The 25,924-nt window shown below is 40.7% G+C and overlaps 2 protein-coding genes across 10 annotated transcripts in view; one reads left to right on the top strand and one right to left on the bottom strand.

The window, feature by feature from the left end:
• The window catches only part of ptgr2 (prostaglandin reductase 2), a 4,143-nt gene extending 2,102 nt beyond the window's left edge, over positions 1-2,041 (bottom strand). Inside the window, exons 1-5 of one of the 5 annotated variants that reach the window (XM_077538696.1) lie at positions 1,295-1,952; positions 1,149-1,225; positions 984-1,077; positions 304-495; positions 21-217 (exon numbers count right to left, since the gene is read on the bottom strand). In XM_077538696.1, the coding sequence (XP_077394822.1) occupies positions 21-217; positions 304-486 (380 nt within the window). In that variant the 5' untranslated portion in view covers positions 487-495; positions 984-1,077; positions 1,149-1,225; positions 1,295-1,952. Of the gene's footprint in view, positions 1-20; positions 218-303; positions 496-983; positions 1,078-1,106 lie in introns of all 5 variants that reach the window. The other 4 variants (XM_077538693.1, XM_077538692.1, XM_077538695.1 and 1 more) reach the window with 4 other exon arrangements.
• mideasb (mitotic deacetylase associated SANT domain protein b) lies at positions 1,195-25,924 on the top strand. Of its 5 annotated transcripts, none has more exons than XM_077538690.1 (13): positions 1,195-1,394; positions 10,130-11,580; positions 14,474-14,767; positions 16,117-16,450; positions 17,411-17,477; positions 17,714-17,856; positions 17,939-18,042; positions 19,634-19,709; positions 20,774-20,862; positions 21,881-22,030; positions 22,105-22,227; positions 22,473-22,639; positions 24,337-25,924. In XM_077538690.1, the coding sequence occupies exons 2-13, from the start codon at positions 10,291-10,293 to the stop codon at positions 24,602-24,604; spliced, it is 3,105 nt and encodes a 1,034-aa protein (XP_077394816.1). In that variant the 5' UTR covers positions 1,195-1,394; positions 10,130-10,290; the 3' UTR covers positions 24,605-25,924. The 5 variants fall into 5 exon arrangements, with proteins under 5 accessions (XP_077394816.1, XP_077394814.1, XP_077394812.1 ...); XM_077538688.1 differs by lacking the exon at positions 1,195-1,394 and adding an exon at positions 1,658-1,988; XM_077538686.1 differs by lacking the exon at positions 1,195-1,394 and adding an exon at positions 2,657-2,995.

Genomic DNA, 25,924 nt, shown 5'->3' with positions numbered 1-25,924 from the left:
AGAACGTTTTTGATGAACACCTGGCGCAACCGTCCAATCGCCCAATCTGTCCGGCCACAGAGCCGCAAGCCCCGGCGGCGCCGCTGACCACCAGCGTCCGATTGGCTCCCCTGATCACGTGACCCTTCTCCCTCATGCCCAGTAGCGCCGTCAGGCCCGTCATGCCCACTGCGCCCAGGAAGTAGGAAAGGTGGCCATTGACCAACGACGGATTCACCTGGATTGAGGACGGACGCTAATCATCATCAGAAAGGAGTTTTTTTTTGTTTTTTTTGTTTTGCTTTTAAATAATATAGCTTCAACCTTCTGCAGGATGCTTCCTTTCACCACCGCGTGCGTCTGCCAGGGCCAAGTGAAAGACGTGACCACGTCTCCCTCTCGATAGGCGTGGTGGCGGCTGGCTTGCACCGCGCCGACTCCGCCGCCGTCCACGCTCTCCGATAGCTTCCACGCCGTCAGATACTCCACGCCGCTGTCTTCGTTCATCCTGCATCTCTACATTGGTTGCAGTAATAGGCAGTTGTTGGTTATTGGCGCGTGGCTAAAAAGACATTCTCGGCAATATGGAAATAAGCAAAATCACACTTTTCATTATGAATAACAGGGTGAGTTCACTAGCAACAGCCTTTCACATATAGTAGTTTATCTTTGCCATGGTTACAACTAGACACAAAATGGCTGCCACACTCCACAATGCAAGCCGACTTTCTCGCTGCATCATTGCTAGCTTCTGCAAAGACTCATTTGAGCTCATTAATATTATTATTATTTTATTATTAACCCCCCACCCATCCCCCCTCACCCAAACAAGAATTTTCCTTGAGTCTTTATAACAGGTAGGCTATAATGAATTCCACATAGCAGTCACTGATCAAGGTCATATGGCTGGTCTTTATGTCTGAGATTGAAAAATGTACAGCCAGCTTCTTCATGGTACAAATACTTGAAAAAAATAAAAACATCCGTGGTTTGGAAGCACATACCTCGGGTCAAAACTTTTGCAACATGTGGCTATATCTTGATTTTGCCATTGCCATGACGCCGATGAAAACGTGCAGTCAGTCGTACATTTCCCAGCTGATAAACAAATGCATGTGTTCAAGTACCATGTAAGGGTCAACAGAAAGGTAAAGCGTCCGAACGAGCACCTCCTCCTCTTCCAAACCAGGTGCAAGAGTTGCTTCCTCCAGGCGGAAGTTTGCAGGATCTGGCACTCCGTTTGACCCTTAGAAAAACAGCAACGGATAAAACTGGGACGTTTCAGCAAATGAAAAAAAAATCAAGTTGAACGAACCTGGTCTGGAGTTGAGGACTACTTTCTTCACCAGCATCCTTGCAAATTATGCTAAACCAAACAAGCTACTCTGAAGCTGCGGAATCGTAAAAAGTTCAATGTGAGATAATACTCGACCTCACACATCCGTTTTTGCTTGTATTTATCAATGACTCTTAATCTCCGTTAAAAAAAAAAAAAAAAAAAACAGGCGATACATCTTAATTGTAACGAGGTTGATAGAAAAACAATATTGAATGAAATGTTGCATTTAAAGTAAATTACATTTCTTCAGGCAGTTTAGAGGAGGCGAAGGTGCGATGTTAACTCGTAGCAAGGGAGTACCATCTTGCAATTTGTTCGTCTTTGCACGCAATTGCGTCGTTCCCCACGAGCAACGGTTCGCCAAACATTAGCAACTGCTGATGTTTCAGAGCTTGTCATTCGCCGTTTCACCAACATTTGTGAATCAAAACACTACTTTTGTGTGCGTGGATTTAATAGCTACCGAGTTGCTACGATATGTGACTTTTACCTTGAGGCTCACCAGTACCACGCAGTTGACACTTGAACGATGGACATCCATCTACGGCTCTGATAACTGTGAGACGTGAGTGACGCCTTGTGGAGGAATTTGACATGGCAGGTCCCATTTTTTGCAGCATCGTGAAGTGTTGGTGAAGCAAACTCGTGGAAGAATCTAAACAAACCAACTGTAAGTACTGCGTGTTTTTAACGTGTATTTTAATGTAAGTTTATACCCCCAAAAGGAGTCTGTTAGCGCATGCGCACTGACGTACAAACGCTGACGAAGTGACGTCTTGTGGAGGAATTACATGATAACAGTTGAGCAACTTTATTACAGCTAGAAGTGGAGTTGGGGGGGGGGTCGTTTTTATATTTTTGTGGTGTTTCCCTCCCACCCCCGTTCGAGTTTTTCCTGATCGTTGACAAACTTGACACCTGTGGCGCAACATACATTTACGCGCATGCGCAGTGACATACTAACGCACCATAGCAAATGGACCTAGTTTATTTATATATATTTTTTTAAATGCATAGAAATAAGGATAGTAATGTCAAACGAACACAGAAGTGTAAATGGTTACAAATATGGATAGTAATGCCAAATGAATGAACTGAAAATACCACCATGGTGGTATTAGGAAATGAAAGTGAAAGCTTCAGGACCACACTCCCTCTCCCTAGTCCAGTTTATTATGAATGTGAGTCCTAAGTGAGTGTGTGTGTCGGAATTTCCAGTAAGGCTTTGTGTGAGCTAGCTTGCCCGGTAAATGACTTGTCACACCGGAAGTGCCCTTTTAAGGGCACCGGAATACAAAGGGGGCGGGGCGAGGATGCTTGTCACGAGACAAGCAACCAGTCAGCAAAAATAGCAGTGGCAGTTTTTTGTTTGTTTGTGTGTTTGTTTTTGTTTTAATGATTACGACTCGTGCAATCGTCCACGCAATCGTGTGCAATAGCGACATGAGCACGTCAGGTTAGCGTTGTTGTTTACCAACCACTGACTTGGAACTCCGCCTCTTGTAAGCGCAGGGAGGAGGGGGGGGTTCAGAGGCGTGAGGTCAGCAGCCGCCTAGCATGAGTCAACCTCGGGCAAAGCAACGCAGCAGTCATCGCCGCCGCCGCGGTTCTGCACGATGCGGACGGAACGACTGTCACCGTCGTCGTCGTCCACATGCCGAGCTTTCGTAATAGAACGTAAGTACGACGACGAGCCTTGTGTGTGCGCGCGTGCGTGCGTGGTGTCCATCTTGTTGTTGTTCTTGGAAGTTGTGCACATGTGACATGTTCCTTGTTGACAATCGCATTGTTTTGGTTGGCTGTCGTAGCTGGATAATCCCCCCCTCCAGTTTTTATTGTTGTTGTTACCACAATAGGTGGGGGGTCTCCTGCTTGTATGTCGGTTCTGTGCAGCCCACGCGTGCAAAATCAGGTCTTCTGCCATCGGATTAGGGCGGCTAACGGTGCCCGTCGTTTATTCTAGGTGCTCCCCTGCGTGTTGAGGCATTTATTTATTTATTTATTTATTTATTTATTTAATTGGCATGGTGGTCAGCACGCCTGCGTCACAGTTGTGAGGTTGGGGGGTGTTCGAATCTGGGCTTCCTGTATGGAGTTTTTGCATGTTCTCGTCGTGCATCCACCCACATTCCAAAGATTTTGAATGCTAATTTTCACGTGTTTATGTATTATTATTATTATTTTTGCACAAAAGTCATTTTGTATATGCTCCAGCTACTGATTTTTTTTAATTGGTGCACATTTACGTCACAGTTCCAAGGTTGTGGGTTCGAATCTCGAATGTCTATGCGTGCCCTGCAAATGCAGTTGACAAGCGACCAGTCCAGGGTGTCTGCTTGCAAAAGACACTTTCTCACCCTCGAGCCGAATGACGATGAGTGCTACAGAAAAAAAAACAAAAAACGGATGGTTTTATTTGGCACGCTCGTGCAAGCGTCCACCTTTCCACCTTCAGATGAAGATGTTGCTGCTAAAAGGCTTTGATGTGTGCAAGCTAGCAAAGGCGGCTCTCTGCGTGCGTGCACGCAGGCTGCGTTGACTCTCTGCACGCTTCAAGTGACACAGTTCGGATGTGGGTCGGATATGAGTCATGGCAACTCGAGATTGGAGGGAAAGGAGACTTTCACGTTGCACTCGTCATTGAAAGGATTTTCGACTTTTACATGTAACGTGTGGCCCTGTCAGAACTGACCCCATATACAGTCATATTCATAATATAAGTTTAAACGATTAAGTCTTTATACTGTATTATTTAAGAATTTAAGAAAATATTCATTATGTATAGTTTTTTTTTCTTTGTGCAGGTAATATAAAATATTCCATTGGCAAATAGAGATGTAACGATATCCAAATGTCACGATACGATATCACGATATGAAGCTCATGATACGATAATTATCACGATATTGTGGGGAGTTTGGCGATATTTACAAAAGGCCACAATATTGTAAAAAAAAAAAAAAAGAGCTGATACTAAAAAAAAAAACAATATTGTGCTATTGTACATAACATCATGTTATATTATTATTATTATTATTATTATTATTATTATGTTATTAATGCACGCACACATTGAGTTCCTCCACATATTGACTTGCTTCACAGGCATATTATGCTCCCCTTCATCTGACAATTAGTGTAGATTTTAAACATAGAAGGGCCAAAACATCCCTAATGAAACTTAAATTGCACTAAAAAAAAACAAAAAAACTAGCCACCAGAGGGTGCTACAACTGCACAAATGGAAATCAACCTGACATTTTTAACAGACGTACTGCATTTAAATATTGTGAACATGACAACGACGATATTGTGGCAGTTTTATTATCACGATTTCACAATATCGTGCTTATTGTTACATCCCCATTAGCAAATATAATACAATAAAATGCCATAGAAATATGGTATTGCACTTATATGCACATTATGTATTTCATGCATACACTCATTTTGCACAGTTTACTTGTTTTCATTGACTAAGAAAAATGGAATTTTCTTATTGTTGTTTGCAAGGTTATTTTAGTTAACTAAAACTAATGAAAACAACTAAAATAAAGCCATTTTCACAGAAGCAATTCCCTTCACTCCCGACTGTTTTAATGGATTTTGACTCATTCTGCAAGGCCCACGGAATATTGTGTTCTATTGCTATAAAAACATAGAACATACCAAAAGAAAGATTAAAACCTCTTCTTTCATTGGGACAAAAAAGTATATTTCTACCTCTTTCCGTTTTGCAGCAATTAGCATCAGAATATACCTAAGTTTCATCATTATTCGCAAATCTATTGAGAATTGTGAGTAATTGAGTTGATCTCTTATACTCTGCTGCCATCTACTGGCCGTTTTTGTAATAACTACCATTGCTTCAACAGTTTTTTTTGTTTTTTTTGCAGTTGAGAGGCTGCATCAAAGCCCTTCTGTATGCTCATATGCAACATTAAAAAAACAAAAACAAAAAAACGTATAACTACGTCATTGGGACACTTAAAACATTTAAAATAGAACGTATTTATACGTTTTTGGGAGCAAATGAGTTTGTGACGATATATTGTGACAGTTATATATTGCCGTTATCGTCAAATCCTTACTTGCCACCTCTAGCGTTCACCCCAAAATGTGAATTGTGGACTGCAGCCTTGGCAGAGGTTCCAAGGCTGTGGAGGAAGTGCACATCACACGGCGTTGCAGTCCTCAGGGAACGCACGAGTGTGGAAGGAGTATGTGCTCGCTTTCGCTTTCGGAGCGAGCAACAGCTGCAGCGAGTCTATTTTAAGGAGCCCCTCGCCGGGGTAAGGGTGACAATTGCCAGTCACCTCCTAGATTTGTCACATGGCCGGCCTTTTCGCTAAGTCCACAGTGGCCACACACCGCTTATTATCAACTGCATATTTACAAATATTGTAAGTCACAGTTTGCTTCTGATGTTCAAGTGAACAAGACGGCAGTCCAGCGAGTGAACTTGATTGCTTTTGCAGAGCGTGAGAAGTGTGTTTACATTCATATTTGCTCTGTAAAATTAATTTGCGTGTTTATCGGCGCATTTTCACTTATTTACTCTGGTCCAGATGGAGATTTATTTCTCATTATTATTTTCTTAAATACCACAAACGCTCGGCAAGTTGGGCACCGTTGCCAACGTCTGCTCAGAAACCTGGACACCCGAATCGTTTTTGATATTGGTGACAGGGTTGCCATGGCGATGATGGAATCATGACAGGCTGTCAAGTCCTCACAGGGCCGTTTTGTTTTGGCTCAGATGTTCATCATGACTTGCAACTGCTCACTTTCATTGGCCCGTCCTTTATGAGGCTTGGCTCTTCAAAGGACATCAAAGCCCCCCCCCCCCAAAAAAAAACCACATTGGCCATTTAAGCTTAGCTATCAAAGTTAATGCGGAGTCGCAAAGTGGACTGGCCGAGTGGTTGGTGAATCGGTTCAGGTAACAACCCGGTTCCCAAATGTGACTTTTTGAGCTTATGAATCACGTGCAAGGAACTGCTATGTGCAAGATTGATTATTTGATTGTTGTAGATTTTTTTGGTGTAGAAGTGTTTTCCCATACAAATATTTACTCTAGGAATGCTACATTAGCGTAAGTTAGCAATAGACTGTAGTAAGGGCTAACCATTAATAAAATTCAAATCGAATGCAGTTTTCAAATGGCAGCGGCTAGTTGGGCAACAAAAACAACTGCTTCATTTTAGTCGGTTGGTCGGCTTTATTTTGACATATATTTGTATATTTGATCCATTTATAAGTGTCACAATAAATTGTGCAAGAAGTGTAGTCCAAAACTTCAAATATTGACATCATTGTAGAGCTGTCAAAATGAATCGATTAATTGACAAGGAATTCATCATGAAATTAATCCACAACTATTTTCACAACTGATTAATCGTTTGGAGCCATTTTTTAAATTCAAAATTGTCCAAATCCTTTGATTTCAGCATATCAGCAGTAATTGTTCACTGATTTCTGTAGTCCTTCATGAAAGAAGACTGATTATCTTCAGTGTTTAAAGGGATACCTTACTTATTTAGCCTATTCTATCAATAAAAAGTTAATATTTTGTCTATAATTAATTTGATACTTTCATTATTTTTCACGTACAATTAGTACCTTTAAAAACACATTTTGCAACTTGCTGTCGACTGAAAATGATCAACAAGGTCTCAGGTAACCAATCACAGCTCAGCTTGTGAATGTCACATGACCAAACCTAGAAAACAGGTGATCTGTGAGTGGTTACCTGAGCCCTTGTGATGTCATCCTTAAAGGTACTAATTCTACATGAAAAATTATGAAAATATCAAATTTATTATAGGCAAAATATTAACGTTTGACTGCTAAAAATGGTTAAATAAGTAAAGTATCCCTTTAATCGAAATAAGACATTTGTAAACATCTGTTTTTACTTTGGAAAACAATGGCCGAAGCGCTAACCTATTACATCAGTACCCCTTTAAAAAAAAAATAAAAAAAATCCCTGTATGAATATGAAGTACAAAATAAACACCGATTAATGGTTAATAAACAGTAATCACGATAAAATGCTTTTTTTAATACACTTTAATGCAAAATTAAATGAATCTGATTAGTCGATTAATCGATTCTAAAAATATTTGATACAGCACTACATCATTGCTTCATGAACGATGAAAAGTTGAAGTGATAAAGCCACAGATTCGTTTGCATTTTTGCTAGAATCTGACACGACTTCATAATAATGACTTTTGTTTATGCCACATTTGTTTGGTAGAATTTTGGGAAGTTGGCCATGAAATTAAATTAAATCATATATTTGTACCTTTTTTTTTTTTTAAGTGACTAATCTTGTTTAGTCCAAAAGGAGCTTACATAATTACAGTGTTTCAATTTTTTTTATTTGTTTTTATATTTTCAAATGTTTAAACATGTTTTTGTGTTGTTCAGATCAATTAATACCAAAAATAATCGTGATTATTATTTTTTCCATAATCGAGCAGCCCAAAGACAAAGTGTGTTCAATAAGTTAACAACTCTTATTGAAATCGATAAACTATATTTCCTATTACGTGTAATTTATTGTGATATAGATCAATTTATTGCTTGTGTTAAAAAAAAGAATACGTTGGTGGAGGACCTTGAAAAAATAATGCATGATTATCAGGGGAGGAAAAAAATCAAAATCATTCAGCTTGGTGTAGTAATGCAGCGTTTCTCAATTCCGGTCCTCAGGCCCCCCTAGCCAGCCTGTTTTCCATGTCTCCCAATTCCCAATGCAGCTGATTCCAATGACAGCTAATCAGCCAGCTCTGGAGAAGCCTGATAACGATCCTCACCTGCGTTGCAATTGGGATACATGGAAAACAGGCTGGCTAGCGGGAACTGAGGACTGGAATTGAGAAACACTGATGTAATGGAACGTCCTCTTAAACAGAGGAATCTCTGTGTAGCCATTTCTTTTTATTTGTTCTCAGTGAAGGTTTGAGGTGTTTTTTTGGTGAGTTAGAATTGTTGTTTGCGACTCATCATCATCATTTTAACGGGAGTAGTCATTGTAATAATGTCCCTCATCCTCACCATGGGATGGATACATTACAGTCATCATAGTTGTTTTGTGGCTTTGTCGGAGTACTACATGTTCTGAAAACAAGCTATTGAAACCCGATAGTTTTGGTGAATGGGCGACGCGGTGCCCTAGTGGGAACTGCTAAGCACGTCTGCCTCACAGCTCTGAGATTTGGGCTTTTTTTTCCCGGGGACTCTGGCTTTCTCCCACATTCTTAATTCTCATTTGGATTCTGTGCAGTTGTCTAGAGGTGTGAATGTGAATATAAATGTCCTTTTTTTGTTTTTTACGTAGGGACATTTTGGCAAACATGAATCGCCGATTGTGTCATGGATTGTCTCTTAAAATTTCCAGAAAGTATTGATCAACCCTCCCAATCCCCAGGTTCCAATAACACAAGGTTGGGCTCTGTACCGCGCGGTGTCATGTGACTAATGACGCAACACCCACCCATTCTGCTCCATATTCGCACACCCGACTATACTTTTCAGCCGTGCTTCTGTTGTTCTTCTGTTGAGAAAGCAAACGGCAGGTTTTTGCGCAACCGCGCCGGTGAGAGTGAGGTCAGGAGAAAGAAGCCTTTTAAGGCCAATTTACACAATATTTCGGAGTAGAAAATTCATAACGAAGGGCATCATTAGCTATTTCTGTTCTGGTAAAATAGTTTTGAGCCTGAAAATGTCTTAGTCCTTCTGGGTGTTCCAAAATGGTTGACCCCATTTCGTGGGGCAATAATTTTCACAATTTTCGTTGGAATGACCTCAAATTTTCACAGGTTGCGTAGAAACGTTTCAAGTTTTTGTGTGTAACGTTTGGCATTTCTATCTTATCAGGTTAAGCAATGCCGTTCACCTCAAAAGAAAAGGCATTTTATGTGTTAAGAGTATGCTCGGACTCAGTCACCGAAGACAGTGCAGCGTGCCTTCTTCACAAATTTTGCAAAGAAGGCACCAACTACGAAACAAATTAGGTCTTGGCACCAAAAACTTCAAGAAAAAGTCCCTTTTTGGCACGAGCTCGAATACCGACGAGGTGTGCAGAGTCACTCATATTGAACATTTATGAAAATCTGTCATAGAACCAACAAATATTTGTACTTTTCTTTGTAAATTTAACCAATAAAACTTATGACCTTCAACATAAATTGTATTTAGTTCCATTAAGATCCATCAAGGAGTTTCTGAAATATGGGCATTTACAATGGGGTCAACCATTTTGGAACACCTTGTATTTTCAAACCCTAAAAAACATGCTCAAGAGTGTCAGGTAGGGTTGTAGCGGTACATGTATTTGTATTTTTCAGTACAGTACAAAGAACATTCTTGGTAAGGGCCAGAAAGTGAAAGTGGCTCCCACTCTAACCACATGATTGTAAACAAATACTGTGCAACTCTACCTCTGGCTAGTGTCTAGCAGTAGGTTTAGGAATTTGCCCAAAATGGCTGCTTTTAATGTTTAACTTTAGACCTGAGACTTTTTTGCATTCTGTTATGATTATGATGACACGTCCACTCATTTTAGTGTGAAAACAGACACTGCTGTCGGGGGATATTTATTCTAACTGTCCCAGGGGTACTACTGATTCAGTTTTGGGGATGGTCAGACCGAGGACTCCTAAATGACATGACCGTTAACCTGGTTACATGAACGTGCAAAAATTTGCGAGGTATGTGAGTCCCTGAGTGAGGGGCCAAGGGGGCGTCTTGCACGTTACTAAAAAGTATTTGACCAAATCTCACTCATTTTTCTCCTCGCAGGGTGTCACATATAAAAGAGGGAAAAAAAACCCGTCAGTCTTGCAAGAGGAAGACATTTTCATCTTGATGTAGTCTAGACTTGCACTTCTGTGACTTCATCAAAGGGGACAGAACAAATCAATCCGTGCGACTGAAGATTGTTTCCCGACGCCGGCTTTTTCATGCTTACCATGAGCGTACCAGCCCAGCAGAAACCTGGCGCAAAACGAACGGGGAAACGCATCACGTTTTTTTCCGATCCCGCCGGAGGCATGAAGGAGCCCGGCCAGGACACAGAGGGGTCCTACTACGTCCAGAGCGGCGGCGAACCCGGGAAAACGGAGGGGGCTAACCCGGACGGCCACCGCGTGTACCTCAACTCGGTCATCTTCAGCCCGGACAAGGGCGACCAAAACAAGGGTCACTATCAGCAGACGCTGCCGATGAAGTGGGCCCACCAGGAGTCCGCTCAGCAGCAGCAGCAGCAGCAGCAGCAGCTTAGAGCTGCCACTTGGACCACTGCGGCCAACTGGGGACAGAACTTCGCCAACTACTTGACAGACTCCAGGAACCAGACGACCTTCGTAAAACCGATGCAAGAAACTGGAGACAAGGCTGGCGACAAGCAGCCAGCGGGGTCCAACCCAACGGCGGACTTCTACCGAGATGCCGTTAAGGGAAGGGGCCTTGAGTGGAACCAGCAGCAGCAGCAGTCCCAGAGCTTTCAGGAGACTCTAAAACCCGGGGCGCTGAAACCGCAGCCGAACAACGCGTCACACCCGGCGGGCAGCTCCTCCGTCCTGCAGCCGTTCCAGTTGGCCTTCGGGCAGCCGCGGCAGCACCTGCCCGCCTACTACCAAAGCTTTCAAGGCAACGCCAGGTTGCCCAACCCGCCCAACTACTCAGTGCAGGCCAAGCTCCCCCAGCAGGCGCCGCAGCTACAGCGGCAGAACCTCATCCAGCAACAACTCCAGCAGCAGCAGCAGATGATTCTCCAGCAGCAGCAGCAGCTCCAAATGCAGCATCAGCAGTTGCGACAACAAAGCCAGCATGTGCTCGACTACTACCCCCCCAACGTGCACTCCCACCCGCAGTTTGTACGCCCCCAGGAGCCTCCGCAAACCCAGGAGCCCGTCATCCAGGACATAACCCCAGAACCGCAATTGTTGGAGCCGCCGTCTCTTCTCTCGCTCGCGCCGGATCCCCCGTCCCAGACGCAGAATCTGCGTCGGTCGCGCCGCCTCTCCAAGGAAGGCGGCGCGCCGTCCGACGACAACCCCTTCCCGGGCGACCCGGCGATGCAGGGTCCTCAGAACGGCACGCGGGGCGGTGATGCTGACGTCATGGCCGCCCCGACGGGGGTCATCCAGAGCACACCGCGGCGGAGGCGGCGGGTGTCGCAGGAGGTCAACTTGGAAACGCTCGCGCAGAAGGCCTCGGAGATGGAGACGCTGCCGTCACAGGACGTCAAGGTACTGAACTGTGGGGTGTCTAAAGTCTTCCCCCGTTCTGATATCTGATTTGTTCTTCTGCACATTTAGCACACTTAAATGTTTTCTGAGCAATTCTAACATTTTGATGAAAAAATCATTATCACCATTACAAAATCACTGTAGCGCTGTCAGTATTGAGCCATTTTACACTTGATTATCCTATTAATTAATTAATTATGAGTACTTATATCCACTCAATAAAATTTACATCCAACCTTAGTTGATAAAAAAAAAATCAATGGAATATCTTCTATACATACGCATTATTAAACACCAACGAAATTAGCCTATACTAAATGGTTAGCAATCGCGATTAGCATGAGCACGCTAGCGATTACCGCTTCATGTAAACAACCATTAACTACCATTTAGTTCACACATACAACATTATATCAACATTACACATGTAATAGTCTCTTAAAAATCACTTACAGATTATTCCATGAGTAAACAAGAGTGCAGCTAGTTGTTAGCTACATGAGGTCAATAACTTCCTGTTCCTGTCTTCTTCTGGGCACCGTTAGTGCATGACTGCCCTCTACTGGTTCAGTGATGAACACCTAAAACCGAGTGGCAGGTTTTATATTTTTGTCCAACCTCTAGATTGTGCCCTAAAACAAGAAATAAAGATAACATCACAGCCGCCATTGCAATACTGCGTGCCTCTGCAAAAAAAAAAGTCAGTGTATAAAACATGGACGTCTTATGTTTTCAAAATATAATTCATGATTTTTAAAGTCGATTTATCCGACTTGCTTGACTTTTTTTCTTCCCATCCCTAGATCAGTTAGTTGTGAACTTGTAACTAACCACAATTTTGTTTGAATGAAGACAAAACTAAAAGAGACAGTGTGTATTATTTAATGACATCTAGTGGTGAACTAATAGAATGCCACAATTTTGAGGTAAACACGCACTATGGTGCCTCAGAGAGACCAATTTCGCAAGGTTACCAATAATTATGACCAAATATTATTTAGAGTGAGCAGGAGCAGCGGGAGCGGTGAGCAACAGTGACTAGCTAGAACTAGCTGGAGCTGCTAACAAGGGGCTAGTGGGAGAAGCTAGCAAAAGATAGCGAGAGAAAAGCAGAGAAAGAATCATGGCAGTTGCCATATTGGGTCCGACACTACCTGCAAGCACCACCACAGAGGCTAATTACGTTCGCTCAGTTCTTCTCCGTCTGTAGCAGAAAAATGGCGGCGAAACATGTTAGCCTCCTGTAAGATGCAGTGTGACCTATGTTGTATTATTAGTGATTACGAGAACTACGATTTTATATATATATATATATATATATATATATATATATATATATATATATAAACTTTTTTTTGCATACTATTGAAATTAATAGTAAATAATACAGATTGGCACTTAAATTTGTAGTACCTGGTCTTAGTTCAAGACAAACGCTGGACAAAAAACGGCATCCATGTGTACAAAAATGGACGCTCAATCAACACAGACAGGATCCCGTCCCGTCGCGGCCGGTATCATGCAGAGTCATGCGCGGTGATTGCGCAACAAGTTGCTAAACAACACTGAGTCAGTGGAACTCGACGTGACCTACATTTTGCCTGCTGACATCTCGTACAAACCGTGTGTTTGGTTACATGCCTGCACCGCCCCCCCCAACCCCTCCCCTATCCATCAAAGGAGAGAAACTCCAGCTTGACCTCACTTGCCCTCCCCCCGCCCCCCTTTCAAAACACACACAAACACACGCACACTCTCTCTTCATGCAGCGCTCAGCAAAATATCTCCCCACCAACCAACCACCACTCGGGGGTAGTTGCTGGGGTTTTCCAACGAACCACACGTTACAAATATATCAAATCGTATTTATTTATTTATTTATTTTTGGGTTAAAACGATTTTTGACACCAGCAAATGTTGATGGGCAAATCAGCTAGTGGAATGTAGTATTTTTTTTATTTAAATGAAAAAAAATAAATAAATAAATAAATTAAAAAAAAATCACAATTAGGCAGTACAGACACAATATTTGTAAACGATAATAATAATAAAAAAAAACTTTAATACATCACCTTTTAATTAAGTAATAGGGCTGCTCAATTATGGAAAAAATAATCATCAGAATTATTTTAGCAATAATTGAAATCACAATTGTTTTTTGGTACATAACAATAAAATGTTTTAGCATTTAAAAATATTAAGACATTAAAAAAAAAAAAAGAAATACTACAATTATGTAAGTTCCTTTTGGACCAAACAGAATTTATAATAATATTTATTTATTCATTTATTTGTTTATTTGTTTGTTTATTTATTTATTTATGTTGGCAAAAACTTGAAGTTTGAGTGTAGCACTGTGCAGTAGGACGATCTTTTTTTTGGAGGGGGGGGCAAAACAAGAAAATATTCAAGCGTACAAAAACAAATAAAAAACATATTAAGACAAATACAATTCTTTGAAACACTATAATTATGCAATTTCTTTTTGCATGAAACAAAATGTATTAAATTAGTTATTTTAAAATTTAAAAAAAAAATGAACAACTCAAAAATTTGTATTAATAATCTTTTTTTTAATGATTATGCTGATTTTGTAATTGTGGAGTGTAATAATTGAAATTGTAATTGAATTTCGATTAATTGCACAGCCCTGTTAAGTAAAATGATCTTTTAATATGTGGTCTGCACACTCCTGATTATTTTTAGTGATTTATTTTTTTATTTTTTTTTTAAGTATTTATTTTTTTAGAGAGAGAGAAATCAGAATCGTTCATTCGGCAGTCTTACCGATTCAACATCATCGCTCTCTCTTTTTTTTTTTTTTTCTCAATTATAATTTTTCTCAATATAATTCCTTGACTTTTTCCTAACCTCCTGTGTCCTGTTCCCTCAGGAGCCTCACAGGCCCTGGGGCCCCTCTCATCCGGGCGGCCCCGACGCCAAGCGGTCGCGGGACGACGGCCTGCTCCCGCTCGTCATCCCCGTGTCGGTGCCAGTGCGCCGTTTGGACCTGTCGTCGTGCGGCGACCGAGACGCCGCGGTGGCGGCACCCGGTTGGCCGCCGCCGCCGCCACCGCCGCCCCGGCCGGCCGACCCGCCCGAGATGAGCGGCGCCGAGCGCAAGCCGTCGGTCATCGTCACTCGGCGCCGCTCGCTCAGGAGCTCGCTGACGGAGGGCTCGGAGCAGGTACGTACGACTGGCAACTTGCAACTTTTTTTGTTTTTTATTTATTTAATTTTTTTAAGCATAGTGGAAGTACATTTTTCTATTTTCCTACAGGAAATATTACAACGTATAACGTAGCCATAAAAGCCCATTATTCTAAATTTGATGTCACATTTTAACTTTATTAACAAGTGTAAATAATTTAGGAACGTAAGAAAATTAAGTAAAAACTAATGACAGCATATAAATCATATTCATAATTTTAAAAATATTAAAAAATGTTATCATAACAGTAAAATATATTCACAATAAAACCAAAGTATTTTTATTTAATGAACACTATAAAAAGTTAACTGTTACATTTTCATACATAAAAATAAAATGAATTTATAGCACTAAAAAACCCGAATACAACTTTTATTTGTCGGTTCGAGTTGAGACGCTGTAAATGTGGAAAAATGTCATAAATGAATACATAAAATTTAAAGTCATGTGATTACGCAATCTATTTGTTAGTTGTTCTAAAAGTGGAAAACTAATGTAACAAAAACTCAATGGAAATGAATTAAGTTAAAAATAAGTAATGTTAAAACAAATAAAAATCGACATATTGTTAAAAGTTTAAAAATAAACATAACTGTAAATAAAGATAATTAAATAAAGTACAAATACAATAAATCTTAACATATTTACTCGGAGTAGCTACTTTACAATTGGAAATATAAATTTACCATAAAATTAGAAAAATAATAATAAATAAAGTTAAACAAAATTTAGTTTAAAATCAAAATCAAAACGTAATTTAAAAAATATAATAATACATTTATATTGTTATCGTACAAATGGAACAAAAAGTTACCATAGTAAAAAATAAAACTACAAATAATTAAATTATAAATAAAAAAAATCTTAACACATTTACTTGTAGTAGCTACTTTACAATTGAAAATATAAATTTACCATAAAATAAAAAAAAAATAATAATAATAAAAGTTTAAAAAATTTTTAAATTAAAAATCTAATTATAATTTAAAAAATATAATCATACATTTATATTATCGTACAAATGGAACAAAAAGTTACCATAGCAAAAATTAAAATAAAAAAATAAATAAAATAAGAAATTGTTCAAAATCAAATTTAAACAAACAAAAAATACTAATTATTATAAAATGTGACGTTTACATTATGAGTTTGATTGTGAGCTTTAATCCTCTGATGTGCGCTGGGCTACAGTCCCAAGAAATGTGGTCATTCTGTTCCAAATTTGACCCTTGAACTTTGTATTTTCTTTTCTAATTCACAAAAGCATGTACTGTTCCTTTAAGACGTTGGTAAAGCACTTGAATATGTTGTTTCCTTTGTGTCAGAACGGCGAGGGCATGCCGGCGGACGACGACGTGAAAAAGCTGAAGCGGCGCCCCCGGCCCGAGCCCCTCTTCATCCCGCCGCCCAAGCCCGGCGCCTTCATGGCACCGCCCGCCGCCGTCTACTCGGCCGTCACGCCGTACCAGAGCCACCTGCGCTCGCCCGTCCGCCTGGCCGACAACCCGCTGGCCGTGCCGCCCTACACGCCGCCGCCCATCCTCAGCCCCGTGCGCGAGGGCTCCGGACTCTACTTCTCCACCTTCCTGTCGGCGGCGGCAGCCGGGGGGCCGCCGTCCGTCACGCCCAAGTCAGCTACGCGCAGCCTCCTCTGCTCAAGTACGAAAAACAAACAAGAAAATGTCACTGGTGACAACAAAGTTGTGATTTAAACCCTAAGCCAGGCTTGAAACCCAAACTACATCTGGAAGCTATAATTTGAAACACTAATTTTGAAACCAAAACCCTGACTAAGGCTAGAAACTCTCTTTTGCAACCTTAAAGTCCTCGGCTTGAAACCCTAATTAGAAAACCTTAATCAGGGTGTGAAACCTGCATGTGAAACCGTATAAGCATATCTTGAAAACCTAAATTGAAACTGTAGCCATGGCTTCAAAACCGAATTTTGAAACCCTTGTTTGAGCACAATACCCCAAGTTTGCCTGAAACCCTAATTTTGAAACCATAACAATGGTTTAAAAGCTTGACTTGAGGCTTCAAGCCTTCGTTTGAAACCTTAATTTGATCTTGAAAGCCGAAATTGAAACTGTAACCCTAACTAACCCTAATTCAGACTTGAAACCCTAATCCTGTCTTGAAAGCCAAAATGGAAACTGTAACCTTAATTTCAAACCCAAACCCTGGAATGAAAAATTAATTTACAATTGGAACCCTGGCTTCAACCTTTATATATTTCAAACTCATTTAATACCCTAGCATGGCTTAACACCTAACCCTTGATTTGAAACCCTAACCCATGGTTAAACCATGAATATGAAACAATACAACTGGCTTCTTAAATGTAAATCCTAACCCATGTTTGAAAACATAAACCAGGCTTGAGACCTTTTTTTTTTAACTCTAACCCAGGCTTCAAAGCCTAATTTTGTCAACCTAAACCTTGTTTGAAACCCAAACTGAGGCTTGCTGTCTGAATTTCAAACCTAACCCTGTACTCAAAACTTCTGTGCAATCTTCACCATTTATTTGGAACCCCAAACCAGACTTGAGAACTTCCCTGTCTTGAAATGATTCGATCATTTTGAACCCGAATTTGAACCGCTTTTGTTCCTGGCGCAGGTAGCTGCGACATGACACCTCCGGTTCTGTCTGCAGTGAGCGAGCCCACTCCAGTCAGCATTGAGCCGTGAGTGTTTTCCTACTTTGAGTGGAAACGCGCACACACACGCACACGCACACTCCACAGGCAATTATCCAAATCATATCAGCCATCTGAATCATGAGCCATCCTCATTGAGTCGTGTTGAAATTGCAAGGCCAGCACTGACAACCGCCGCCCTTGCGCACTAGAAATGAGCAGAAATGATGCACTTTGCACAATAGAAACGAAGCAAACCCCGTTTGCGTGTCTCGTTCCGCCAGACGGATCAATATGGGTTGGCAGTACCAGGCGGAGGTGCCGGACCTGAGGCCGCGCTCCCTGCTGGAGCTGGACACCCACGGAGCGGAGCTGGTCTGGGCTCCCCTGGCCCAGCTGGAGGACAAGGTGGACTACCACAAAAGAGGTAACTCCTGGAAAAGTCAGCCTATAGGGGGAGCCCTCCCCCACTGCGAGGTCGTAAAGCGTCTTTGTCCCTTTCCCGCCAGTCAAAGACCTGATGCACCTGGCATGTTCCAGCGCTTTGTGCGGAGGAGGCAGCAACCAGGAGCTGGCCCACCATTGTCTGCACCAGTGCAACGGCGACATCATGGTGAGCGCCAGATGCTCGGCTACACTTGGCGTTTGCTTTGAAAGCCCAAACCTGCCTTTCAACACAAATTTGAAACCCTTTCACCCTTGTGTGAAAAAGTAACGCGGGCTTGATATCCTAACAGGGTTTTGAAACCCTAAACCAGGCTTGAAGCCTTCATTTGAAACCCTAATGCTGGAGCCAAATTTGACACCCGAATCCAGGCTTGAAACATTTCTTTGAAATGCAAACCAAGGCTTCACACCCAAAATTGGCACACAAAACCAGGCTTGAAACCTTAATTTAAAACCCTAACCTTGGATTCAGATACTAATTTGAAACCTGGGCCCTAATTTGAAACCATCTCACTGTTTTGAAACCACAGTTTTTAATCTTGGTTTCAAACTTTAATTTGAAACCCTAACTTTAGCTTCATACCCTGTTTTAAACCTGGGTTTCAAACCCCCGTTTAAAACCCTATAACCCTTGTTTGAAAAAGTAACTCAGGATTGATTTCTTAATCCAGACTGAACACCCAAATCCAGGCTTGAAACCTTGAAATCTTTCTTTGAAATTCTAACCAAGGCTTCAAACCCTAATTTGAAACCCGAACGCTATCTTCAGAACCAAAAATTGACACACGAACCCAGGCTTGAAACCTTCATTTGAAACTCTAACGTTGGCTTGAAATATTACTTTGAAACCTAGACCCTAATTTGAAACCATCTCACTATTTTGAAACCATAATTTTAGAGTTGAGAATCTAACCTTGGCTTCGTACCCTGTTTTAAAACCTGCATTTTAATTTGAAACTAAAACCCTGGCTTCAAACCCCAGTTTAAAACCGTATAACTTTTTTTTTTTTAAAGCAGTAACTCAGCTTGATATCTTAACCCAATCTTGAAACCCAAATCCAGGCTCGAAACCTTTCTTTGAAATTCTAACCAAGGCTTCAAACCGTAATTTGAAACCTTAACGTTATCTTCAAAACCAAAAAATGACACACAAACCCAGGCTTGAAACCTTTATTTGAAACTCTAACTTTGGCTTGAAATATTAATTTGAAACCGAGACCCTAATTTGAAACCATCACACTGTTTTGAAACCATAATTTTAATGTTGTTTTCAAACCCTAAGTTGAGAACCTAACCATGTCTTCATAACCCGTTTTAAAACCCTGTGACTCTAGTTAAAAAAAAAAAAAAACTCAGGCTTGATGTCTTAACCCAATCTTGAAACACAAATCCAGGATTGAAGAATAATTTGAAACTCTAACCTTGGCTTCAAATACTCAGTCATCATTTCTAAGACTCAAAACAGTTTCAACGTGTGCACGCTTGAGGCCCGACTCTCTTGGCGTGTTTTGTGGCAGCGCCAGGTTGAGATTCCAGGCCCTAGCGAGCAGCATCGCTCCAGCGTTGTCATGGAAACGGCGAAAGCGCGAGAGAGCAACAGTAAGGGCGCGGGGGGGTGGTGGTGGTTGGTGTCGTGTTTAGGCGCCCACTCTGCTCTGCAGCAGCAGTCGGGCAAGGTGCAAAAAAAGACAGCAGGAGTTTATCGGGCATCCCATTGGTCATATTCATGTTTGTTTGTTTGTTTGTTTATTTTTCAGGCTGCTTTATCGCTGCTCATGCTGAGCAATCCAGTCTTACCCAAGTCCCATTCGTTGTCCGACTACCACTACTCAGGTTTGTCATTTGGGTGAAAAGACTCACTCACTTTTTTTTTTTTTTTTTAACAGAATTTAGTATTTTGAATAATACTAAATATAAAAGTATTCATATTTATTATTATTATTATTATTATTATTATTATTAATAATAATAATAATAATATTTATAATAATAAAAAATAATTTTATATGGCTTTATTTTGGATAAAAAGTAATTTTATTGGAGAGGAAAGTGGAGTCAGCAGTTGAGAACATTTGTACAAATTCACAAATTGGCATTGACAACTGAAAATCTCTTGCTAACCAAAACAGCAGTTTGGATTGATGTATTCAATACCACGTTTTTTTATTTTTATTTTATTTTTTTACATAATTTAGTATTTTGAATAATACTAAATATAAAAGTATTCATATTTATTATTATTAATTAATTAATATTTATCGTAATAACTATTTTTAATATGGATTTATTTTGTATAAAAAGTAATTTTATTGGAGAGGGAAGTGGAATCAGCAGTTGAGAACATTTGCACAAATTCACACATTGACATTGACAACTGAAAATCTCTTGCTCACCAAAACAGCAGTTTGGATTGATGTGTTCAATGCCGCATATTTTTTTTTTTTTGTTTTTGTTTTTTATACATCATTTTGTATTTTGAATAATACTAAATATAAAAGTATTGATACTTATGATGATTATAATAATAATAGTAATAATAATAATAATAATTATTATTATTATTAATTGAAATGTATAATAATACAAAAGTAATTTAATATGGATTTATTTTGTATAAAAAGTAATTTTATTGGAGAGGAAAGTGTAGTCAAGCAGTTGAGATTATTTGGACAAATTCACACATTGACACTTTACTTTGTTGAACAACGTGTAGACGGTGACCCCAAGTGGACAAAAATGAGACCCGCGCTGCGCCACACATTCATTAGCTAATTATTTATAGATGATGGTGATGGGTATTATGAAATGTCAAATCTGTAGATCAATAATGCAGATCATCAAGTTCTGTTTTGAAATTAGGTGGATGCCGATGCTAAACGTTTGACTGTGTCCGTCAGGGTCGGACAAGTGGTCTGCGGCCGAGCGACGTCAGTTCAACAAAGGCATGGCCGCCTACAAGAAGGATTTCTTCATGGTGCAGAAACAGGCAAGTATGCAAGTGTCAAACCATTTCGGTTCCAAGCAGACAATTTTCCTTCAAAGAAAATTCAGCCCCCAAATCCGGTTTCCCATAGCAACATGAAACTTGGTAGACATGTATATCATGATTTGACCTACAAAAAAGTCTCAAGAAGTCATGTCCAAAAAGACACAGGACGTCCGCCATTTTAGTTCAAAGCTGCCATTTTGGGCTCATTTTCACTATTTCTATCTAGGGGTCCGTCAAAAGAATTTGTTCCCGAGAACCGTTTCACTTGGCACATGAAATTTGTAAGATGTGTTTATCGTCAGTGCGCATATACAAAAGTTTCAAGAAGCCATGGCTGAAAAAACATGGGAATGCCACCATTTTGGTTAAAGCGGCCATTTCCATGTAAAAACAAAATTTGGCGGTTATTCTAATTTTGGAATTTTCATTTTAACTGTTTATTTCATTTTGAGTTTTGTTTTTTTAAATTTAGTTCATTTTAATTAGTTGTCAGGGTGGTTGTGTTAGTTTTTATTCGTTTTAAATATTTAAAAGATAGTATACTATTAGTTTAGTTTTAGTATTAGTTTTTTTGTTGTTGTTTTTTTAAGAGTGCAATAGTTAATAAACACCATGGTAAAATGAAAAAAGTTACACATTTTTTTTTTACCTAGCAGGCTCTCTGTTCATTCAAACGTCCTTCCTCCGGTTAATATCACAAGAAATATAATTAAAATCACATTTAAAATCATCTGCATTAAATTAATAACGGTACCAAAGACTAAAACAAAGGACGTTTCCACTATAATTATAGCTTCAGGTAGTTTTGTAAACATAATATGTAGTTAAAAAAAAAAAAATCCAAAAAAACATTTTTTTTTATTTTTATTTCGTTAACATTTTTTTTTAACGTTTTTTTTTCCCCCAAAAAAAAGCATTTTTGTTTTTCTTTCATTTCCTTAACTTTTTTTTTTTTTTTACGTTAACTAAAACAAAACCTTGAAAACGGTAAACGTTTTACCGGTTCTTTCTGCAGGTGAGCACCAAAACGGTGGCGCAGTGCGTCGAGTTTTACTACTCGTACAAAAAGCACGTCAAAGTCGGCCGAAACGGGACGTTGATCTACGGCGAGGCGGCGTCTCCGGACGGCCGGGCGACCGAGGAAGAGGAGAAGGCGCAAAATAAGGCAAGCGTCCAACATCAACTTTCATTTGAAAGCGGCCCGAGGGATTCGCCGTTTGATCGCAAACGTCTCTGCAGGCGTCTCACCGACTGCAGGAGCAGCGGGAGGAGGACAGCAGGAAGTGGGAAGGCTCATCAGCTGACAGGAAACAGGACGTCGGCCCCGCCAGGGCGCCGCACGCGCTGCCGTCCGCCGAGAATGTGAGTCACGAATAAAAGAATGGACGAAGCCCGAGATGTTATCGTTATTCTTTTTGTTCATAATGTTGAAATATTGAGTCACGCGGCCTCATGGGAAATGGCAGCAATGCTTGAAATGACTGTTCTGAATGTATTGCCATGTTATGCTTGCTGCCCCCTGGTGGACTAGCAGAAGCATTACAAGTTATTGCCTAATGTCAAGGTCAACAATTTTTTTTCGACACTAAATGTTTCCGTGTCCGCAGCCCGCCAGCGTCGTGATCATGAGGGCCCAAGAGGACGTCGCGGCCGGGGATCGACCGCCACCGCCTGCTCACGTCATCGGCCCCCCTCACAGGACGGGCCCCCCGACGGGCAACAAGTGTGGCGCTGGTGGCCCCGAGGGAGAGTTCCCCTGCAAGAAGTGCGGCAGGTCGGAATATTTAACATCATATTAACACGTTAAATCATCACGTGGGATTTATGCAACAGACTTTTTGTCTTGTCATTGCCAACCGTGTCCTAGCAACTGACAACAGGAGACGTGTGGGAAGTCCAACAGTTTATTGACTGCTTTGCAAATTGCATCCGTCAACAGTCATTGATTCATTATTCATAATGCATTCTAGAATTATTTGTCAATAATCTTACATGGATAAGTCAGAGTATTAACTACAATATGATTTATTGTTTATTTTTGTACATTTATTTTAGAGGACAGAAAGTTTTGAGCTCAGTAATATAAAACAAAGTGTAGATTACTGATACTGGTTGACAAATACGTGCATGTCAATATGTGAAAACCACTGAGTGACTCACAAGTTATGTGCTAATTTTTCTAGCTTTGGGAACCTCACTCTATCCACTTTGTATTTTGTTGCTAACAAACTGATATGCTAACTTGCCAGCCTTGGGAACCGTTCTCTATCCACTTTCCATCTAATGGGTAAGGAAATGATGCGCTAACTTTGCCAGCCTTAGGAACCTTGCTCTATCCACTTTTCATTTAGTGTCTAACAAACTGATATGCTAACTTTGGAAGCCTTGGGAACAACTTTCTATCCACTTTCCATCTAATGGCTAACAAAGTGATACAAAATAATGCGCTAAATTCGCCAGCTTTAGGAACCTTGCTCAATCCACTTTCCATTTAGGGTCTAACAAATACTAACTTGCCAGCCTTGGGAACCGTTCTCTATCCACTTTCCATCTAATGGCTAACAAAATGATGTGCTAACTTTGCCAGGATTATGAACCTTGCTCTATCCACTTTCCATTTAGTGTCTAACAAATTGATATGCTAACTTTGGAAGCCTTGGGAACCGCTCTCTATCCACTTTCCATCTAATGGCTAACAAAGTGATACAAAATAATGCGCTAAATTTGCCAGCTTTAGGAACCTCGCTCTATCCACTTTGCATTTAGTGTTTAACAAGCTGATATGCTAACTTAGCCAGTCTTGGGGGCGTCGCTCTATCCACTTTCCATCTAGTGGTTTATAATCTGATGTGCTAACTTTGACAATCTTGGGAACCTCTCTCTATAATCACTTTCCACCTCTATGTTGTGGTAAAATGTCATATTTGTTGAGAAATAGGATAATGTCAATGTAGTTACAGTTGTTAACCTGCTAACTTTGCGAGCCTGGGTAACCTCATGCTATACACTTTCTGTCTGTATATATATTTGAAAAATGTCACGCTATTTGTACAAGTTGAGAAACATTAGCATTTTCACATGTAGCAAACATGTGAATGTGCTAACTTTGACAGTCTTGGGAACCTCTCTCTATCTCCACTTTCCAACCTCAACGTTATGGTAAAATGTCATACTTGTTGAGAAATATGATAATGCCAACATGTAGTTACAACTACTAACATGCAAACTTTGACAGGTTGGGGAACCTCACTCTATCCACTTCCCATAAGTTTGTATCCTAGCAAAATGTCATACTTTTTGAGAAACATGAGCAATAGTGCCGTTACTAACATATTGGCACGCTAACTTTTCTAACCTGGGGAACCTTTCTCTATCCCACTTTCCATCATCAATGTATGTCCTTGCAAAATGTTAGACTGCACGTGCGTCGTCAAATGACTCGCATATTCATACGCTAACTTTGCCAACCAGGGTGTTCTACAAGGTGAAGAGCCGCAGCGCTCACATGAAGAGCCACGCCGAGCAGGAGAAGAAGGCCGCCGCTCTGCGACAGAAGGAGGCGGAGGACCGCGCCCGCGCCGCCCAGGCCGCCGCCCAGGCCGCCGCCCAGGCCCAGGCTGTCGCTTTCATGGCCGCCCGGCAGCAGAACGGAACCACGCAGGCGGGCGGCGACAGCAACGACGACGACGACGACAACACGTCGGGCAGCGAGGACAATGACGACGACGACTGGCAGTGACGCGCTTCACTACGGCGCCACCTTCAGGGACGTGTGTGTGTTGTGCGCGCATGTGTGTGTGTGTGCGTGCGTGTTCTCGAAGCTCTGCAACCTCCAATCAAAAGCCACGCTACTTTTTTTTTTTTTTTCCTACCCCGCAGCCATCACCAGGCTTTCGCCCCTGCCTGCCTTGACAGAACCTTTTGACAGGCAGGTGGCGCTGTTGTTGCACTCTAGCGTTTTTGGGAGCGTCAATGCCTTTTTTGACAATCAAAAAATATATACATATTAAAAAAACTGCACATATACATGGTATTGTAATTCCTTCTGTCTTGTGTGGCCACTTTACGGTTCCTGTTGTGTTTATATTTGTCTCGTTCGTTTTGATTATGATGATTATTTTGAGCGTGTTCAGCTTCCTGTTTTTGTATTTATTTCAACCGATAGGACGGCAGCCTGTTGGTTTCTGTGAAGAATTAAAAAAAAAAAAAAAAAAGGGCAGGCCTGCAATAGATGGAGCGCAACAAACACAAAAGACTTCGCTGGAGTTGTTTTGGTTCCCCCCATGTGAGGACGGTGGGACGTGTCTCTGACCCATCCAAGATGGATGAAAACCCCCCAATTGTGTGGATGTATGGATGACTCCATTCGCAACTCACTGACATATATTTATCTAATTTCCGTTATTTTCAATTTGCTTGGTTCATTGCCATGCTATTTATTTATTTTTTTGGGGGGAGGGGTTGATGGGATCCAAGGTGCGAACTAACAGATGGGGGTTAAAAATGAGAAAAATTACAAATTTTACGTAATTTACATTTGGAGTACCCCGAACACACATTTCACTATATGTGAGGATGGTGGATGTTTTCTCTTAAGCTCAATAAACCCTCCTGGCCCCAGATTCTTACTCTGTTGCTATGGCAACAGGGCCACAAGATGACCTTGGGTCTATGCACACAGTGTGATTGCGTGTATGTGTATGTATTGATGACAAAACAAAACAAAACAAATGGAAGACTGTTCCTGTTTGCTCTATGTAATTTATATTTACGTTTTATTTCGAAGTGTCTGTTGAAATTCTCGCAGGAGAAAAGTTGCTGTAAAAAACACATTTAGCTCAATATTTTTTTGGGGAAAAAAAGCATGAATGAAGGTCTACGTTTGCATACTTTATACGCTATTTTCGTAAAAGGGGGTTCACACTAACGATTGGACAAAATGGAATCACGACGAGTGCTTTATACGGACCGTGTAACTTATTTGCTTCTGTTTTCTACCACGTTTTTTGGCAAATGATTTATGAAGCACTGTTTATTAAACTTTTAAATATTCCTTCAA

This window comes from Festucalex cinctus, chromosome 12 (assembly GCF_051991245.1).
Source record: "Festucalex cinctus isolate MCC-2025b chromosome 12, RoL_Fcin_1.0, whole genome shotgun sequence".
Classification (NCBI taxonomy): Eukaryota; Metazoa; Chordata; class Actinopteri; order Syngnathiformes; family Syngnathidae; genus Festucalex; species Festucalex cinctus.
Note: the sequence above shows the minus strand (reverse complement) of the source record. Positions and strands in the feature narration are given on the sequence as shown.

Coding starts and splice junctions, on each gene's coding strand:
- mideasb (XM_077538690.1), top strand. CDS start 10,291: ATGCTTACCATGAGCGTACCAGCCCAGCAGAAACCTGGCGCAAAACGA. Junction 11,581..14,473: donor TGCCGTCACAGGACGTCAAG/GTACTGAACTGT, acceptor CTGTTCCCTCAG/GAGCCTCACAGGCCCTGGGG. Junction 17,857..17,938: donor GGTGGACTACCACAAAAGAG/GTAACTCCTGGA, acceptor CTTTCCCGCCAG/TCAAAGACCTGATGCACCTG.